The following is a 17,415-nucleotide window of genomic DNA, read 5'->3' as shown; positions in this document are numbered from 1 at the left end:
TTAGCTGGAGACTTTTCTGAATGGACAAGGTCAACCCCAGAACATCATGGTCTTCCTTTAACCTACAGGTAATGCAGGTGGTGAAGGAGCAGGTAATGAGAGCTCTTACAACCAAGCCTAGCTCCCTGGACCAGTTCAAGAGCAAACTGCAGAACCTGAGCTACACCGAGATCCTGAAAATCCGCCAGTCTGAGAGGATGAACCAGGAGGACTTCCAGTCTCGCCCGATCTTGTAAGTTACCCACCACCTCCACTCCACCTCCTCCAGGGCTCTGACGGGCCATTTCTGGAGTGAAAGTCTCTCTCAGCCTGGCTGCGCTGGGAGCTCTCTGCGGGAGGCCAACGAGAGACGTTCGGAGGCGTCCGAGCAGCCCCTGGGCAGGCTGGGCAGGGCGGGCTGAGCGGGAGGTGGGCAGGTGCTGGTCGAAGGATCTAAACCAGGACGTGGCCCAGGGACTGATGAGCCCTGTAAGGATGTAGCTGAAACGTTGGGGTCCCTTCCTACCACTGGGAGCAAACTTTGTTGCTCATGAAGCGACATTCTTTGGAGGTGCCTTTGAGGGGCAAGCTGCACTGGCCCAGCCAGAGTGAGGCCCGTGATAATTAAAGCAAAATCACTCAAGCAGCGTGCGTGGGAGGGACGGAGCGCTTGGGAGGCGAGATCCACCTCCTCCCTGCCTGCTGGCTCCGCTCGGCATCACTTCATATTGCCCTTGTGACTGTCAGCTGCAGGCCCGGGGCAGAGAGGCGGGGCCCCTCGCTACAGGACTTGGCATCACAGCCCTCCAGCAGCAGTCGCTAATGTCATGTGTCTGCATCTGTAAGATGTGCTGAACCTTGGGCGTGAAGGCTGTCTGGTTTGCTTTGTCTTTTCTTAGCACTGGCCCGTGCTGAACCTTGGGCGTGAAGGCTGTCTGGTTTGCTTTGTCTTTTCTTAGCACTGGCCCGTGTGTCTTCCCTGTCCCTTTCTAAGAGCTCGGCAGTTTTGGTGCCCTTGTCACTTACAGGGAAAGAAATGGGGCGGGGGTGGGGGGGAGGGTAAGGAAGGTACTTGGTGCTTATGCTCACTCTGCTGGACACAGCTTCTTCTAAGCTTTGTGCGAAGGCAACTCACAGCATAGGTGTCACTGGGAAGCCTATCTTAAACCTCTCTCTCTCTCTCTCTCTCTCTCTCTCTCTCTCTCTCTCTCTCTCTCTCTCTCCCCCTGTTTCTGATTCTTGTTCTTTCAGCCTCCCTTCTGTTACTGGCTCTTCTATATCTGACATGTCTAATGCTTGGCAATTCGCTTGGCACCTCTATTTTGTTTTCTCACGTCCCTGTGAGATCAGCAGGTCTTGTCCCCATCCGAGGACCAGGATGTAGTCTCGGCAGCTGAGGCCTGTCTTAGCAGCGGGGGAACCAGGACTTGAAGTCCAGCCTGCTGATCCCTCAGCTCATGCTCGTCTACCTCAGAATCCCTTTGCCAATGCACGATTAAGATGCTGTTCAAAAAGGCTCACAGGTCTGAAAAGACAGTAGCCAAGCCATGGCATTCCTTTTCAAACCCCAGGTCACCTTAGAAGCCGCAGAGCAGAGCTGCAGATTTGCAGGGGATGAGGTCGGGCACAGGGGCGGGGAATGCCGCCCAGTGTCTTTGGAAAAGCTCAGTGACACCCGCCCCCCGCTTTCCCTTGGCCTCGCGGTTAAGTCCAGTAGCTGCACAGACAGGATGTGGCCACGAAGCCTGCAGGGCTTACTCTCTGGCCTTGCACCGAGCAAGTCCGCCACCCTCTGTTCTCGACAAACACTGGGGAGCAGCTCAGAGGACAGACCCCGGTCCAGGAGAGAATCTCACCAGCCTGGGGGTGCCGTCTGTCTGTCTGCCTCCTGGGCCTGGACCTGGAGTTGTCACAGTGCGAGGCTTGGAATTGCTCTTCACACTCTCATTTGCCTACCTCTTTTAAAATATATATATATATATCTTTTTATTGATTTCAGAGAGGAAGGGAGAGGGGAGAGGGATGGAAACATCAATGATGAGAGAATCATTGACTGGCTGCCTCCTGTATACCCGCTACTGGGGATCGAGCCCGCAACCCGGGCATGTGCCCTGACCAGGAATCAAACCATGACCTCCTGGTTCATAGGTCAGCGCGCTTAACCACTGAGCCACACCATCCGGGCCCTCCCTCATTTACTCCTCTTTTTAATGATTTACGAGGCCTTTAAATGGAACGAGAGGAGTATTTGTCAAAACCAGAGCCAGGGAAACTGCGCCTTCCCCACCTGGGAAGGGAACACCACAGAAGACAGGTCACCCACAGCTCAGAGCAAGCCCAGGGTGTGTGAGCCTCAGCTCCTGTCGAACACGGAGTGTTTGGAGAACATAATCTAAGCAAACTCAGTGCTACCTTGTGCGCACACTGTCTCCTTTGGGAGTCACAGCAGTTTCCCAGGAAAGGCATTCCTATCCCCATTGTACAGATGAGGAAGCTGAGGCTTAGATGGGCTGCATGACAGGCTCGCCTTGGGCAGAGCCTAGATTGAAGGCCCAGCCTTCTGAGTTCTAGGTCTGCGTTCTAATCACTACTTTCAGCACCGCCCTGAGGGCTGGCCTCTGGGTCTCCCTGCCCAGTTTCCACTAGAGCAACTCGCTGAACATCCCCATGATAAAAAGATCTCTGCTCTTAAAAATGGATTTAAAAATCCATTGAACTCTGTCAAGGTAGCTTCACAGCCCAGCGCACGTAGAAGGAAATTACATTGTTAGCCGGAGACAGGATGCAAATGAGCCTTAATTCATGCCATCACCACCCCAGTCTCTCTGGGCTAGAACCCTGGACAATGCATCGTTCCCATCTGCAGGTGACAGCAGCGAAAGCAAAACATGGTTCCGAGGTTTGCCCGGGACTCAGCGTTTGCTGTGGAATAGTCGTCTTGCCATTGCCCGAGGTCCCTGTTTGATCAGATCGCAAATATCATCTCTGAGACCGACTTGGGGCGAGGGGGGATGTGACCAGAGATTTATCAGCACAGCAGAGCTGCATGAGTTTTTGCAGAAGTTTATGTGTGTCTTTGTAAAGCAAGAGAAGAAATTTCTCGGGACACTTTGGTCTAGAAAAACATCACTCAAGTGGCTAGTGCTTTTGTGGGGATTCTGTAAATGTCAGAGGATCCATCGTGTTATTGTAACAGATAAGCCTTCTCAGATAAGTCTCTAAAGCCCAGCTTGGGGGGGCATTGGGATGTTCATGAAAAGATGTAGCTGCACCCCCTTCTCCGCTGCCTTCTTTGCCTCCCCCCCTCCCCCCACCACAAAGCCCTGTCTCTCAGGCCCGCTGTTGAATGTGTTTATTTTCACAGGGAGCTCAAGGAGAAGATTCAGCCAGAAATCTTGGAGCTGATCAAACAGCAGCGTCTGAACCGCCTCGTGGAAGGGACCTGCTTTAGGAAACTCAACTCCCGGCGGAGGCAAGGTATGGTGGCTGCGGCCACTCCAACCCGGACCTGCCCTGTGGGAGTCCCAGGGGCGTGGCGCTGGTTTAAAGGGAGGCCATGCAGCACGGAACTCGGACAGGATCACAATCCCTGTGGCTCTGATACCCTGTGCACTCCAAGGGGAACCAAAGTCCAGAATTCCAGAGGCTCCACAGAGCTGAAGAGCCCTCTGGGCCACGTAATACCATGAGTTTGCAGTTGTGGTTCAGCAAGGGCTACCGTGTGTTGATTGAGAGCTTACCGCGTGCCGGGCTGTGGTGTAACTTACATTCATGAATTTCACCCTCACGATAACCCGATAACCCGATGAAGGAGCTCCTGGGCTGCACCCAGTGTACAGATAAGGGAGCCAAGGCCCTGAGGTGGTAAGCATGTCACCCCCAGTCACAGAAGAGCAAGGATGTCCCAGCGGCTCCATGGCCCTTACTTTTGTTTTTATATGTATTTTTACTGATTTCAGAGAGAGGAAGGGACGGGGAGAGAGAGATAGAAACATCAATGATGAGAGAATCATGAATCGGCTGCCTCCTACACGCCCCACACTGGGGATCAAGCCCACATCCCAGGCATGTGCCCATGACTGGAATGGAACTGTGACCTCCTGGTTCATAGGTCAGTGCTCACCCACTGAGCCACACCAGCCAGGCCCTAAGGTTTTTATCATTTGTATGAGACTCCATAGCTGGTGTGTCAGGGCCAAGTGTGTCCCCCAGGTCTATGGGACTCCAAAGCATTGGTGAAGCCAAACCACCTGGAGAAGGATTTGGGGTTCTGGGGTCATCTTCTGCTGTGAAGGGAGACAGCAGCCTCCAGAGAGGCAGGATTCTGAATCGAAACACAGGACTCTCCTTCTGAAGAGTGGCCAGTGACACGGAGGACCTGCAGGCAGGGTGACATTCCCATGGCCTGCCCCTCAGCTGTCGACTTCCATCACTGCACTCAGAGAGGAATCAGGTATCTCATTGCCTGAAAGATGACGGCTCCCTTGAAAATAGTGCTGGGGTCCCTCCCGCTGTGTGACTTGGAAAGGTCGGCCTCAGGCAGCCAGTAGACCGCCTGCTGAAGACGCCACATTTTCAGCTAAGCTATGAGAGATCCAAAATCCGAGTAGCAGTGTCTACTCTGCCTCCCACACACAGACTTGCAGGGCCCCGGGGCCAGCGGCTAGCAGCCAGCAGCCAGCGGTGGCCTCCGTGCCCAAGACTGAGATGTTGGCTGAGTCCACAGCAGAGGGGATCAGGACTCTGTTCTTGCTGGGCCCTGTGCCTCCCTGAACTGGCCGGCCTGTCGCACTCAACAGTGGTAGCTCTTCTTCACTGTGGTCATCTCCTCTGAGGGCCCGGGGCCAGCCCCAAACTCGTCTCAGCCTGGCTGGTGAAGACAGACAATAAACTACCCTGTTCGTAGAGCCGCCTTTGGCCAAGTTCATTAACATTCAATAAAATGTACAGTTTCTTTTCATCCGCTTGATGGAGCAGACACAGAGTATTTCCATCCTCACATGAAGGTCTGTCGCACGTTACCGCGGGAATTATGATCATAGTGGTTATTAGCTCCATAATGAGCCACGTGACTCTGAGAACAGCTTTAATCAGCCCTGGAGACCTTCCCAGGCTTGTGTGTTTTGAAACCAGCTTTTCCCTTTGATCCTTCAGAGAGATGGAGATGGAGAGAGAGAGAGGGAGAGGGAGGGAGGGAGAGAGAGAGAGAGAGAGAGAGAGAGAGAGAGAGAGAGAGAGAGAGAGAAAGAGAGAATTGTCTCCATACTTTAGTTTTGGAGTTTGGGGAAGGAAGAGATGGCTGTTAATGTCCTAAATTCCTAATTGACTGGGAGGCCTCTGTAGTAACTCCTGTTTTCTCTTTAAATGCTAGTAAACTACCTTTGACAGTGTTCTCACTGCTTCTTCTCATTGCGGTTAGTGACACAGTCCACTCACTCATTGCCCAGAGGGACTGAGGAGCTGGTACCATCATGCTGGGCTTTGAAAAGAAAACACACTTTTCTTACCATGAAAGAGACTGCTAATCAAGCTGCCGCTGGCGGCTGACGCTGAAACCGTCTCCCCCGCGAGTGGGCGCTGTGCTGGTCGGAGCTGGGCCTCTGCCTTTCCTTAGAGCCGCTCTACCTTCGAGGCAGACATAACCCAGTCAGGGTGCCACCAGTCTTCCCAGCGCACAGTCCGCCAGCCCTTATCCCGCGGGAGACCCTGGCCGAGTACCAGCGTTTGATTCTCAGGAGTCAGAGCAGCCTCCCAGCCTCTCGGTCCCCTTTGCCGTCTGTCCCAGACTTCCTCTTCCATGGGGAGGAGCAGGCACATCGCTGACAGCGGTGATGCGCAGTGCTCTCTGCTCCCCAGCATCTTAGTGTAGACAGAGAAAGAGGAGCTTCCGTGGAACAAGAGAAGGGCTGACCAGCGAGGTCGGGTCAAGAGATTGTGAGCCTCCGGCCGGAGGAAATTCCATCAGCCGTTACGTCAGATATTGCTGCGGTCAAGCTCGTTAGCCTCTTGCATGTTTTGGAACAAACATCGACGGCAACTAGGCAAGGAAGATGGTGGTTTTGCCTCCTGGAGCCTGATAAGCAGCCCCTCTTCTCTAGTAGCTTCTGAACATGAGCAGACGTTGCCCCGGGGACCTGCCCTGTTCCTGCTTTTCCCTGCAGTGCGGGCAGCGTGGCTGAGCCCTGTCCCTGCTTCTCAGCGGGGGAACAGATGTCCCCACCGCCCCTCCTGGTCGCCATCAAGAACTTAGAACCCATTCCTCCCCGAAGAGATCCGATCGGACGCATGGCCTGTTCTCCAGGCGGTGCTGTCAGGACATGAGTGTTTTGGCAGGGCCGTGGGAAACCCCGGCCCCTCACCTGTGTCTGTGTTCTCCTCCTCAGACAAGTTCTGGTACTGCCGGCTCTCCCCCAACCACAAGGTCCTGCACTACGGAGACCTGGAGGAGAGTCCTCAGGGAGAGGTGCCCCACGACTCCTTGCAGGACAAGCGTAAGTGCCCTCCCGCGGGCGGCCGGAGGTGGGGGTCTTGTTTGTTTCCTGGTCCCTAAATATCATGCAGAAAAGCTATCCATCCGCCTACATAAACCGCCGTAAGTCCTGGCCTGGGCGTCCTCAGGAGGCACAAGACCTTCGTGGCTTCGTGCTGGGGACTGGACAGGGAAGGCGGAAAAGGGTGTGAACCTGGGGTTCCATCGTCTGCTTTCACATGACTTGCCCAGGTGCTGTTTCAGGGAGCAGGAACGGTATGAACCCGATTCTGTCCATTGTCCTTTCCTGATGACGGAAATAATCATGATGCCGCCCACATTTACTTGTTATAGTCCAGTGTATCCCATAATCTGATGCAAAGCTAATGGCAGACCCAAATATGCTGCAGTAATCAAAGAGGGCTTCCCGGAGGAGGCAGCAGCTAAGCACAGCCTTGAGACGGCACAAAGATGGCTGTCGCATTTAAGCTCCTTGTCTAGAAAAGGTACTCTCTGCCTCTGTTTCCCAACTTCTCCAAAGACGAAGCACAGACACTGGGAATTTACAGTGGTCTGCATGTTATTCTTTCCTAAATATTCCCTGAAATACATATTAGTTGTATTTATTTGCTTTTTCTGTAAGACGTCTGTTTTAATGTATGCATTTTGAATAACCAGTACTTTGATAGATTATTTTAGCCCAACACCAAACCAGGTTACAGGTTTTCTTAGGCACTATTAAGTATACACATTAAAGGGAGGATTATAGAAACATTAAAGTATACAAGCCAATGAATTAATTTGAGAGAGAAATGAGACGAAATGAACACAGCCTCAGAAGGTATCCCAGGAAGAGAAATCAAAGAAGGAGAAAAATGAAGACACTGTAAGCAGCCTTTCTAAGTCACACTGGCCCTGCAATGAGTCCTATCCAAGGGTCCCAGATGGAGCGCTGACCCCCAAGTGCCTGCACCTAACCTCTTGTCATCCCGGGGCCCACGGAGGTCAAGTCTGTCTGGCCTCCCTTGAAGCCCATGGCATCGAAGGCGAAAATAGCCCAGGAGTGGAAAATCCTGACACAGTCAGACTCTGCTGATATGTCAGACAGCCGGGACCTTCTCTCCTCCTCCAGCTCAAAAGTGGGGCAGTCTTGGCTTTGTAGTGTCATTAGCTCAGAACGCAGTCTCCTTTCATAGGCACACTGCCTCCCAACGCTGTTGTTGGCACTGTTCATGGGAAGAGAAGGAAATGGAAGCCTTTCGCTGCAGAGCCTGGGGCGGTGCCTGTGCCCCTGCAGTGGGGCACCTGGGCCTCTGTCTGTAATGAGGACCCTCCCTCAAGTCTCAGGAAACACTCCCTACCCCACTGTGGACAAGCTGGACCCGTGGCTCTGAGGATGGGTCTGGGACCAGCATCCCCGGGGAACTTCCTAGAAATGCAGAGTGTAGGCCTCACTCCCAGACCTGCTGAATCAGATTCTAGGGATGAGGACCCATCCACTGCCCCCTAAACCAAGAACCCATAGGTGTGCAGGTATGTGCGTGCGCGCGCGTGTGTGTGTGCGCGCGTGTGTGCGCATTGGAGACAGCACATCTGTGTGCACATCTGTCCAGAGAGGGTGTATTCATGTAATGACATCAAGTGAAGCTATGATGTGCTGAGCTGAGAAGGCCCAGCCTCGGACACTAAGTCTGCTGCCTCGGGCCTGCTGCCTGGTTTGCATGCGGTTCCAATGACACACTCTGCCTGGCGCCAAACGGCCCTTTCTCTTGGAGCCCTTAAAAGTCAGAAACGTCATTCCACCAGAGGCATGACCAGGCCTTCAGTGAATGTCCAGTGCCATCGTTCATGCCTGGGACACGGCCCTGCCTTGAGACCAAGGGGGACATTGGCTTCTGCCCCTTAAGTTAATCAGTGCTGGACATTGAGGTTCTGATGCATCGAAGCGTCACAGAATCCTCTTCCTACAGAGTGTGGGTGAGGATGGGAGACTCTGCAGCTGTCTCCATCCCTGAAGGTTTAGGAAATCAGTTACTCTTACCATATTCGTTTTGTTTGACAGGAAATAGGGTCCTTAAAAACCCATATCTCCCTCCATCCCCTCGCCCCACACCCCCCCACCAGGTTGACAGGCCCTCATCACCCCCACGAGCACTAGACTGCATTGCCTTTCAGCCCCGGCCCCTCCGTGCCTCCCTTTGAGAGAATCTAGGCCATCGCTCTGCACTCCCACATCAAAGGGGCCGGGAGGAGGAGGCGCCCCCACATACAAGGCGATGAAGCCGATCACTGAAGACGAGAGGAGCGGCTGAGACCGCAAAGCCAAGTGGGCGATGTGGGTCTGTGATGCTCGGCGAGTAATTCCCATCCCCAGTCTACCGAGAGAATGAACTCTGATTATTGATAATGAAAACAACTCCAAATAACATGTACTGAGGGCTTACTATATGCCAGGCACTGTGCCAAGAACCTTAAATTATCCTCTTGACAACCTGACGAGGTAGATACCATTGCCCTTGTTTTACAGATAAGGAAACTGAGGCACAGGAAAATTAGGTGACTTGTTCAGGGTCACATGGCTACTAAGTGGTAGGACAAAGATCTGAGTGCCATCATCCAGCACCGTGGCCGAGCCTTGTACCTCTGCTCTGCGCCGCCGGGATTAAAAGCAGCCGTGATTGTGGCTCCAACATCAGAGCAGCCCTCTGAGGGGGATGATGTCATCGTTTCACATTGCAGGCGAGGAGGCTTTGGCTCCCAGACATTAACCCAAAGTGGGACAGCCAGTAGGTGGGTCTGGATTTCAAAGCCAGGCTCTGCGACTCCAAAGGCACAGCCCTTCCCGCCACGCCATGCTGCCGGCTTAGAGACCGGATTCTTCACAGGCTGCCCTGGGCCCAGCCTGTCCCTCCTCCTCCGTAACTCCGCCCACAGAGGCTGTGTCCACAGCAAGTGCTCAGCTTACCAGCCACTTCCTGGGAGACTTCTGCCTCCACCAGCTCCCTGTGGTGAAGACCAATACTGTGTTTATCATGGTGGCCATATTTACTTGTGCAATGGTATTTTTGTTTTAAGTCACAATGAAAGTTCCTTCTATAGGTGTTAGCACTCAAAGAGTTTGCTGAACATATCTGAAGTGATAACCACATCAGGGCTGTTTCTGGTGTGAGTGGGGTGCTGACACCTTCCAAACCTGGGGAGAAATCATGGCCCACCAAGGGAGCATGGAGGGGAAGAGAGAGCAATCACCCCAGCTCTGTCCCCCACTGGCTATGTGACTTCACATCTTTATTTCCTCTCCTTAGGTCTCAGTCTTCCCATCTATACAATGGGAGTGTTGAATTAGATCATCTCAATCCAGCTCAAAGTGAAGAGAGCATAGAAAGAAATGAAGCCAATGCCCCAAGGATTTAGAGTTGAGGGTAGGGTGCCAGTAGTGACCATCCTGTTCTCATATCTCTTGGCCCCACTTCTCTATGCTGCCCCCCCCACCCACCCCCCCCGCAAAAAAAAAGACCTCATAGAAACTCTTGCCTGGCTTTCACCTCACCCAGAGCCCTCTGCTGCCCTCTTAGAGAGCCATGAGTCTGGTTCTGCTCATGGCAGTAGAGAGGGCCTAATTCTCCAGCGCCTCTAGAGCAGTGGTTCTCAACCTTCCTAAGGCCACGACCCTTTAATACAGTTCCTCATGTTGTGGTGACCCCCAACCATAAAATTATTGTCATTGCTACTTCATAACTGTAATGTTGCTACTGTTATGAATCGTAATGTAAATACCTGATATACAGGATGTATTTTCAGGGGTTGCGACCCACAGGTTGAGAACCGCTGCCTAGAGGCAAAGTAGGCAAAGAACGGCCTTCAAAAGCCACGGTGTGCTTTTAGAATTAGTGTTTTCCTTTTAGCCGAACTCCTGTCACAGGCAGCGTGTCTCCTTGACAGGGGCAATGCCTGTGAGGAACGTGAAGTCTGTCCTGCCGCAAGCACGGTGGGAAAGCGCCCGTTCCCCCCTGAGCCTTCTCCTTGGACTCTGAAGGCTGCTCCCGCAACAGCATCCGTGCCCACCGTGTCCCCTTCCACATGGTGGGTTCAGAGCCACGGGCAGCTACTATTTATAGATTGTAGACTCTGGTTCACTGACCGTGTTACAGATTATGCAGCAGAAGACTCCCTGCGTCTGAGGTACTCATGACTCACATGCCGTCTGACGCTGGGGAGGCTTTCTGAATCGGTGGTTCATTGTGTCAAATCCACTTCAGTGGTGGCTTCTCCACTGAACGGTCAACCTGACTCCCCAAATGCCTCCCCTCTAACGTCATCAACCCCAAATGCCTCCCCTCTAACGTCATCAATAGGCAGCCGGGCAGGCCACCCAGAGGAACAGGGCTGCTTGCCGGTTGTGAACATGGATTTGAGGAGAGCTGACGTTTGCAGTTGTTGTCGGCAGTGGGTTCGGGAAGCATAGGGACCGACTGCAGGTCCTGCCAGTGCGAGGGAGAGAGGCAGAGGCAGGAGCGGGCTCCAGGGTGAAGGTTCCGCCCTCAGGGTAGACTGCACTGCTCTGCTCTGCTGCAGGAACAAACACCCCGAATCTCAGTGGCTCAGGACAGTCAGAGTCCGTGCCTCCCTCCCCGCGTTACGTAACTGACATGGGCCACTTACTCGGGGGCACGGGCCAGTGGCTGCCCTGCCATCTCTTAGCCGGGCCATCTGGATGGAACATGTGGCCTCTTCAGTTTCTCGGGGAGAGAGGCTGGTGGGCATGGACTTTTCCCTGCCTCCCTCAGTTAAAGAGACTGGCCATTTCCCCTCGCACTGCATTGGCCAGAACTAACCACTTGGCCCCAAAGGTTGCTGGGAAGTGTAGTCGTCCATATGCTGGAAAGAAAGGAAAGCCAGATATTAGTGAGTACAAGTAATGGGCTGTAGAATCAGGACTGCAAAGTGAAGGAGCAGACACCGTGGGTCAGATGGCTGGGGGCGGGGACGGGGTGGGGGGGGGCGCAGAGATTCCCCAAAGGGTGATGGCAGCCCCAGTCTTCTCTCCGGTTGGAGAAAGCCCCCAGCATGTCGGCAGATTTGCACACACTTCTGAGCTGTTTCCGGGTTCCTGGGAAACGTTAGCTTTTAAGGGGTTTTCCTGTTGTATCGTTTGATAGTCTGTCTATGTTATGATTCTGTCGTCCTCTAAGTATGACCTTCGCAACTCAATTCCCCAGTAAAAGTATGTGAACTTTAATTGTGGACTTTCTCGTCATCTTCGCCATTAAGGGAATACTTACTGGTTGATTACTTAGAATTCAGTACGCAAAGCTTCCGCAGATCCGAAGTGAGACTCACGGTCTCTTATGGGACAAAAGATTAGCAACTGGAGAGGGACAAGTGACTGAATTTTTTTTAAGGTTCCAACCCCCCCCCCCTCTTTCTCTCTCTCTCTCGTTACTTTAACAAAACATTTTAAATGCAAACACCTTTCCATCTCTTTTTATCTCCTTTCAAGTCCTGAGTAAGACAGGAGATAGCATCTTTTCATCTAACTGCGCGAGAAATACCAGCTACCATTTCCTATCAGGAAAGAACATTCCCTTCTTGCGGTTCAGTGTCATTGTGTGTGAGACAGGGAGAATGAGCCCTGCCTTGCAGAACTGTTGTGGGCATAATGAGCTGGGGACGGGGAGAATGACAGTGAGGGCTCAGGACTGTTTAGTCAAATAAATGTTTTATGATAGGGCTGCTTTTCCTCATACCCACAACTCGGAGACTAAACAGAAGCAGATACTTCATCGAGAGACCCTGACATACTCGAAGCACTTGGCCTTGTTTTTGGCCCTCAGTGCCTTCCACAATATCAGTATCAGTACCACTGTTGCTGTTACCGTGACTGCCTCCTCTAATTCTGTCACTTTTTACATGACTGCCGTGGGATTTTTTTTTTTTTTTTTTTTTTAGGTATTTGTCTTAATGAACTAAATTCTGGTTATCAACATAGATTTTTCTCCCCAGGGATGCTTTTTGCCAGAATATAAGAGTATATATTCGTTTCCAAGCCCTGGGCACTGCCTGCCTTCTCTTCCTCTTTGCTGTGGTTTCTGGGGTGGCCGCTGGGCTAGCAGGCGCCATGCTCAGCCCTGCTTCTCTGCTGGCATCTCAGCTTTGACACGGTGGTGTTACTGTCATTTCTTTTATGAATTGCAGTGCCGGTGGCAGACATCAAAGCGGTGGTGACAGGGAAGGACTGCCCTCATATGAAGGAGAAAGGTGCCCTTAAACAAAACAAGGTATGGCTTCCAAATTATGGCATGCAGTTCTGTCTGAGCAACGCAGCAGCCGTGGGCCCAGCCTTCATTCTTTAGCAACAGTGCGCATGTGCGTGCATGCCTGCCTGCCTGCGTCCGTGTGTGTTTGGGGGGGGGGGGGGGTGGTGGAGCAGGGTTGCACATCTTTCTCTTTTCCTGATTTCTTTTACATCTGTCAGCTTTATTTTCCCTCCCACCAATCATGTGTTGAATCCGTTCTCTCCCTCCCTATGTCCAGCCCTAGGACTTGCCCTCTCACTATTGTGCCTGGTTTCTCTCCAGCCTTGTCCGTTCACACCCCGCCCCCCCCCCCCCCCCCCAGCCACCTTCCCTGGGACTCTCCTAACCTCCCATGGGTGTTTATATTCTCCCTTACCCAACTCCACCCCCCAATCTCTTTCATTTTCTCCTGTTATCACTGGGGTCTCAGTGAAGCCTGGGGAAGGCGGAGACCAAACGACTCAGAAAATCGTAGAAAATGTTTGAGGCCTGACATCCTCAGGATGGTGGAGAGGACTGTGAAATAGACCAAACCCAGCTTCCAGCAGAGACTTTCCCCAGAGCTGGATGTCGCTTCAGTCCTGTTCACATTACAATAGTTTCACCCACCCCTGCTAGTTGACCAGCTGGCTGTTCACCAGGACAGCCCGCGGCCCCGCCAGAGCGTGTGCCAGGGGCATTCTCTGAAAAGAGGCAAGATTTCCTTTGCCCCCAGTGTGGAGGTATTTGACCTTAGAGGGGCCACAAGGAAGCCAATTCTTTGTTGATACCTCTTGGCGTCTTGTGGTATATAGTACCCATCCGTGAATGAATTACCCAGACCCATCAAGGCGCTCCCACCACCTTGGTACCAAAATTTATCATATAGATCAACACGTTGCTCTTCAACTGTTCACTGTTGGTATCTATGAGGAATATAAACATTATGTGCATTTTACCTATCAGGATTGAAGTGAATAATCCCTGCTCTGTCATCTTTAACACGAAAAGGTAGTGGTGAATCCTGGTCTGCATTGGATGACCCTGTGGTTGAGGAAAAACAAAAGTACATGCATACACATACACACACACACCGAGTTCTATCCTCAAGGTCACCTGGGTAGATGGGACAGAGTCCACAGAGTTAAAGTGATTGCTGGCCAAAGTGGCCATATGAGGCGAGTCACCCCAAAACAAGATGAGGAATGGCAGCCAGCACTGTGTACTGAAAATACGTTGTGTAAATCTCTGCTCTTGTATCCATTCAGTCCATTATTTGGCCCTGGAAGATGACAGTCCCAAAACCAAGGCGCCATCATGCCCAGAATTTCTCTGAGCATCCCCTGACCCTACGTGCCTCGTCCCTGGGTCCAGGCCCAGAGGGTAGAACGTGAGGTCAGAGGCCCTGGGCAAGGGGGGAAACTTCAGGTCCTCCTGCTCCTCTGTCCCCAGAACTCACCCTCCTGGGCCTCCCGTCACACGGCGAGGGGGGCCTGGTGAATCAGTGGGACAAAGGATGGCCATGAGCTGCTCCTGGACATCAGCTTTCACTGAATTAAATTCACTGGGAATGAAAGATCTTAGGCGGTGAGCTCAGATGGATGAGTGAGTGCCATGGGGTGTGACAAGGAGCCCCTGAGGGGGACACTGCCCCAAATCCATGACAGCGTGCCCCCCACCTCCTGGCGCCTCTCTTCCTCCAGAAGGTCTGGACAGGTGGCAGCTCCTGAAGTGTTAGCCCGAGAGGTGTCATTGCTCCCAGCTCTGCAGCCGCCCGCACCACGTGCGGAAGAGCTGACCTACACCGACAACTCAATGACAACAAGCCAGAGACATCAATAAACTCATTATAAGTGATAGCAGCCTTGAGACAGGCATGCGGCTTGGAGAATTAATTCTTCCCCCTTCCTCCCCTCCCAGGCAGCTTCGGCGAAATTAGAGTAGGGACTGACATGCTCCCGAATTTCCCATTTCCTGCCTGTTGTATCGGGAATCTGGGTCATGACAGTGCCCCTCGTTCACGTCCTCACTGGTATATGCCTCAGCCCCCCTCTCCTTGTCGGTGTCCCTGAACAGAGGCAGTGTCGCAAGGTCAACCACACCGACCCTCTGGCCTCCGGTGACTTCTCTTCTAAGGTTGCACCCTGCCGACGGCTCAGACCAACGGAATAATCGTTGCGCTCAATATTGTACAGTGCAGACGACTTGAGAAGTGCACGTTAACATACATATTAGACGGGACACCGAGTGTCTCCCCCCAGGTCACTCAGCTACAATGAGATGACCGTGTCCCTTGGTCCTTGGTCCTTGTGTCTGGCTCCTCCTGTCTGCACTCAGTAGACACTCACCAATGAATGAACCCAGCTCTTCCGACAGTGGGCCTAGGCTCCCCCTCTGGCTGCGATGGTATAAAATCCAGGGTGGGTAGCCTTTGCAGAGTTCAAAGATCAAGGGGCAGACATGGTCCTTAAAGATAATGGGTTCACCCAAAAGCATCATTACCTACCACGTTTTAGGAAATTCACACCCCTATAAGCATCTATCTGGTTGAGGTGATCAAAGGTAGAGCAGCCCTTCGTGCTGCTGACTGGGGAGGAGTTTACAGCTTCTCGTGGTCCCCCTGGAGGAGCGATGCTGAAGAGAGAGCCACAGCTTTGGGTGGCGTGGCCCTGGACCACTCACTGGGCAGCCACTTGTCAGGACACACCGGGAGCCCTGCTCCCTGTTCAGGCTGCAAAGCGAACGGCCCTGTCCCTGAGCGGGTGTTTTTTCCAATCTCTTGCAGGAGGTGCTTGAACTCGCTTTCTCCATCTTGTACGACTCGAACTGCCAACTGAACTTCATCGCTCCCGACAAGCATGAGGTAAGGTCTTGGTGGGGTGAATGGATGAGAGGATATCACACTTTCTCTAGAAAAGCAAGCAGGAGGAAAATAGGGGAAAGAAAGAAATTTCATTTTTAAAAAAAGCAAAACCGTGAACAAAGAAGCATCTTGTAGACTTGGGATGGAATGGGAACCTCTTGAAAACTTGCCAGCTTCCCTCCAGCGCAGTAAGAGTCCATGTGAAGCAAAAGATGCTTTAAGCAGATGCTTAAGGCTCAGCCAGGGCCTCGCTGCGACCCCAGAGGGCCGCCCTGGGTACCACTGTGGAGGTTTCATGGAATACTTCGTTTTTGGTCAGGATTTTCCCAAGACAAACTTGTCTCTATTCTTTAAAATACTGTATACACCCTGCCCGGCCAGCTTGGCTCACTGGTTGAGTGTCAACCTATGAACCAGGAGGTCATGGTTTGATTCCTGGTCAGGCCACAGGCCTGGGTTGTGGGCTCAGTCCGCAGTGTGGGGTGGGCAGGAGGCAGCCAATCGATGATTCTCTCTCATTACTGAGGTTTCTATCTCTCTCTCCCTCTCCCTTCCTCTCTGAAATTAATAGAAACATTTTTTAAATAAAATACTATATACATCCAAAACTCACATAAAATAATATTGAAAAATAGAATTTAAAAATGCATTTGATAAGGGAGGTTTTCTTTAAATTATTTGAGAGGTTTGGGGCTGTCTCCACCGCCGGGTTTTATTTCTGAGATGCTTTTGTTCCTTTCTGACATCCTGTTATATGTATGATTTGTTTCTCTTCTGGAGGCACGCTGTCAGCTATATTTAAAATATTTAGCATGAGCTAGGAAAGTGCGTTTGGAAGGGAAAGCACAGTGATGGTTGATTTACCTTCTCTTGTAAGCTCGAATCCAGCATCACGCTGGAGGCTTATTTTTAGACGCGCCATTCAGATTCGGTTGGCGTGTGGCCGCATAAACAGCTCTCAGAAAGGAGGGGGCGTGTCCGTAAGTCCCACTTTGTTCCCCGGCCCCCCGGGGAGCGGCGCTCATTTGGAAGTTATTCAGAATCCGGCTTTCACTGGTTTGAAGCTTTTGAATAAAATTGTACATCCCAGAGCGAGAGGAGAGATTAGACGCAAATCCTGCATTTAGAACGGTGCTTGCATATCATTCTGGGCTGCTTGACATTTAGTTTGCAGAAGGGTCTGACTTGGTCCTCGTCGTCCCGAAATAGATTCTGCGTCCCACTGTTTCTCTTTGGAAATAAAACTGTGGTTGCGCGGGCCACCACATCCACTCTGTGCCCTAGAATAGGAGACGGGGTGCTGCTGAAACGGTGGGGGGCTTTCCCCTGGAGGGCTCATTCCAGGTAACGCTGAGCCTGGGCCGCCAGGGCCACATGTATGTCGGCCTGTGATGTGGGAGGAGAGACCGCTGTGTGCGGTGAGCACTGCCACCCTCTTCAGAGCACTTTCCCGTCTGCTCCCTCGTTTGAGTGGCATCCTCACGCCTAAAGCAGAAACAGTGGACCCGGTGCCCCTTTACCGGGGGGGGGGGGGGGGGGGGGGGGACGGGGGGGGCGCACCTCGACAGCAGGAGAGAGATAGTGATTGTAACTCCTCTGAGCTGCTCTCCTTCCTCTCACTTGACTCTCATCTAACATCCAAAAGAGCGAACCAGTAGAGTCCACGTTCGTGAAGGAGGGAAACAGCGCACAGGTTGGGACACGTGTCCCGGCTCAGACAGGTCGTAAGCGGTAGAGCTGGGGTTGGAGCCGTGGGGGGCGTTTCTCCGGAGACCCCTGCTCTCTGGCTCCTGCTCTGTGTGGCTGTGCAGAGAGAGAGAAAGCGGGGC

At 52.5% G+C, this 17,415-nt stretch overlaps 1 protein-coding gene across 4 annotated transcripts in view; it reads left to right on the top strand.

The window, feature by feature from the left end:
- ELMO1 (engulfment and cell motility 1) overlaps positions 1 to 17,415 on the top strand; it is a 392,644-nt gene that overhangs the window by 371,780 nt on the left and 3,449 nt on the right. For all 4 annotated transcript variants that reach the window (XM_081102184.1, XM_081102182.1, XM_081102183.1 and 1 more), the window contains 5 exons: positions 69 to 232; positions 3,344 to 3,456; positions 6,363 to 6,470; positions 12,644 to 12,726; positions 15,509 to 15,586. In XM_081102184.1, the coding sequence (XP_080958310.1) occupies positions 69 to 232; positions 3,344 to 3,456; positions 6,363 to 6,470; positions 12,644 to 12,726; positions 15,509 to 15,586 (546 nt within the window). The remainder of the gene's footprint in view (positions 1 to 68; positions 233 to 3,343; positions 3,457 to 6,362; positions 6,471 to 12,643; positions 12,727 to 15,508; positions 15,587 to 17,415) is intronic.

This window comes from Myotis nattereri, assembly GCF_964212035.1.
Source record: "Myotis nattereri genome assembly, chromosome: 11".
Taxonomy (NCBI): Eukaryota; Metazoa; Chordata; class Mammalia; order Chiroptera; family Vespertilionidae; genus Myotis; species Myotis nattereri.
Note: the sequence above shows the minus strand (reverse complement) of the source record. Positions and strands in the feature narration are given on the sequence as shown.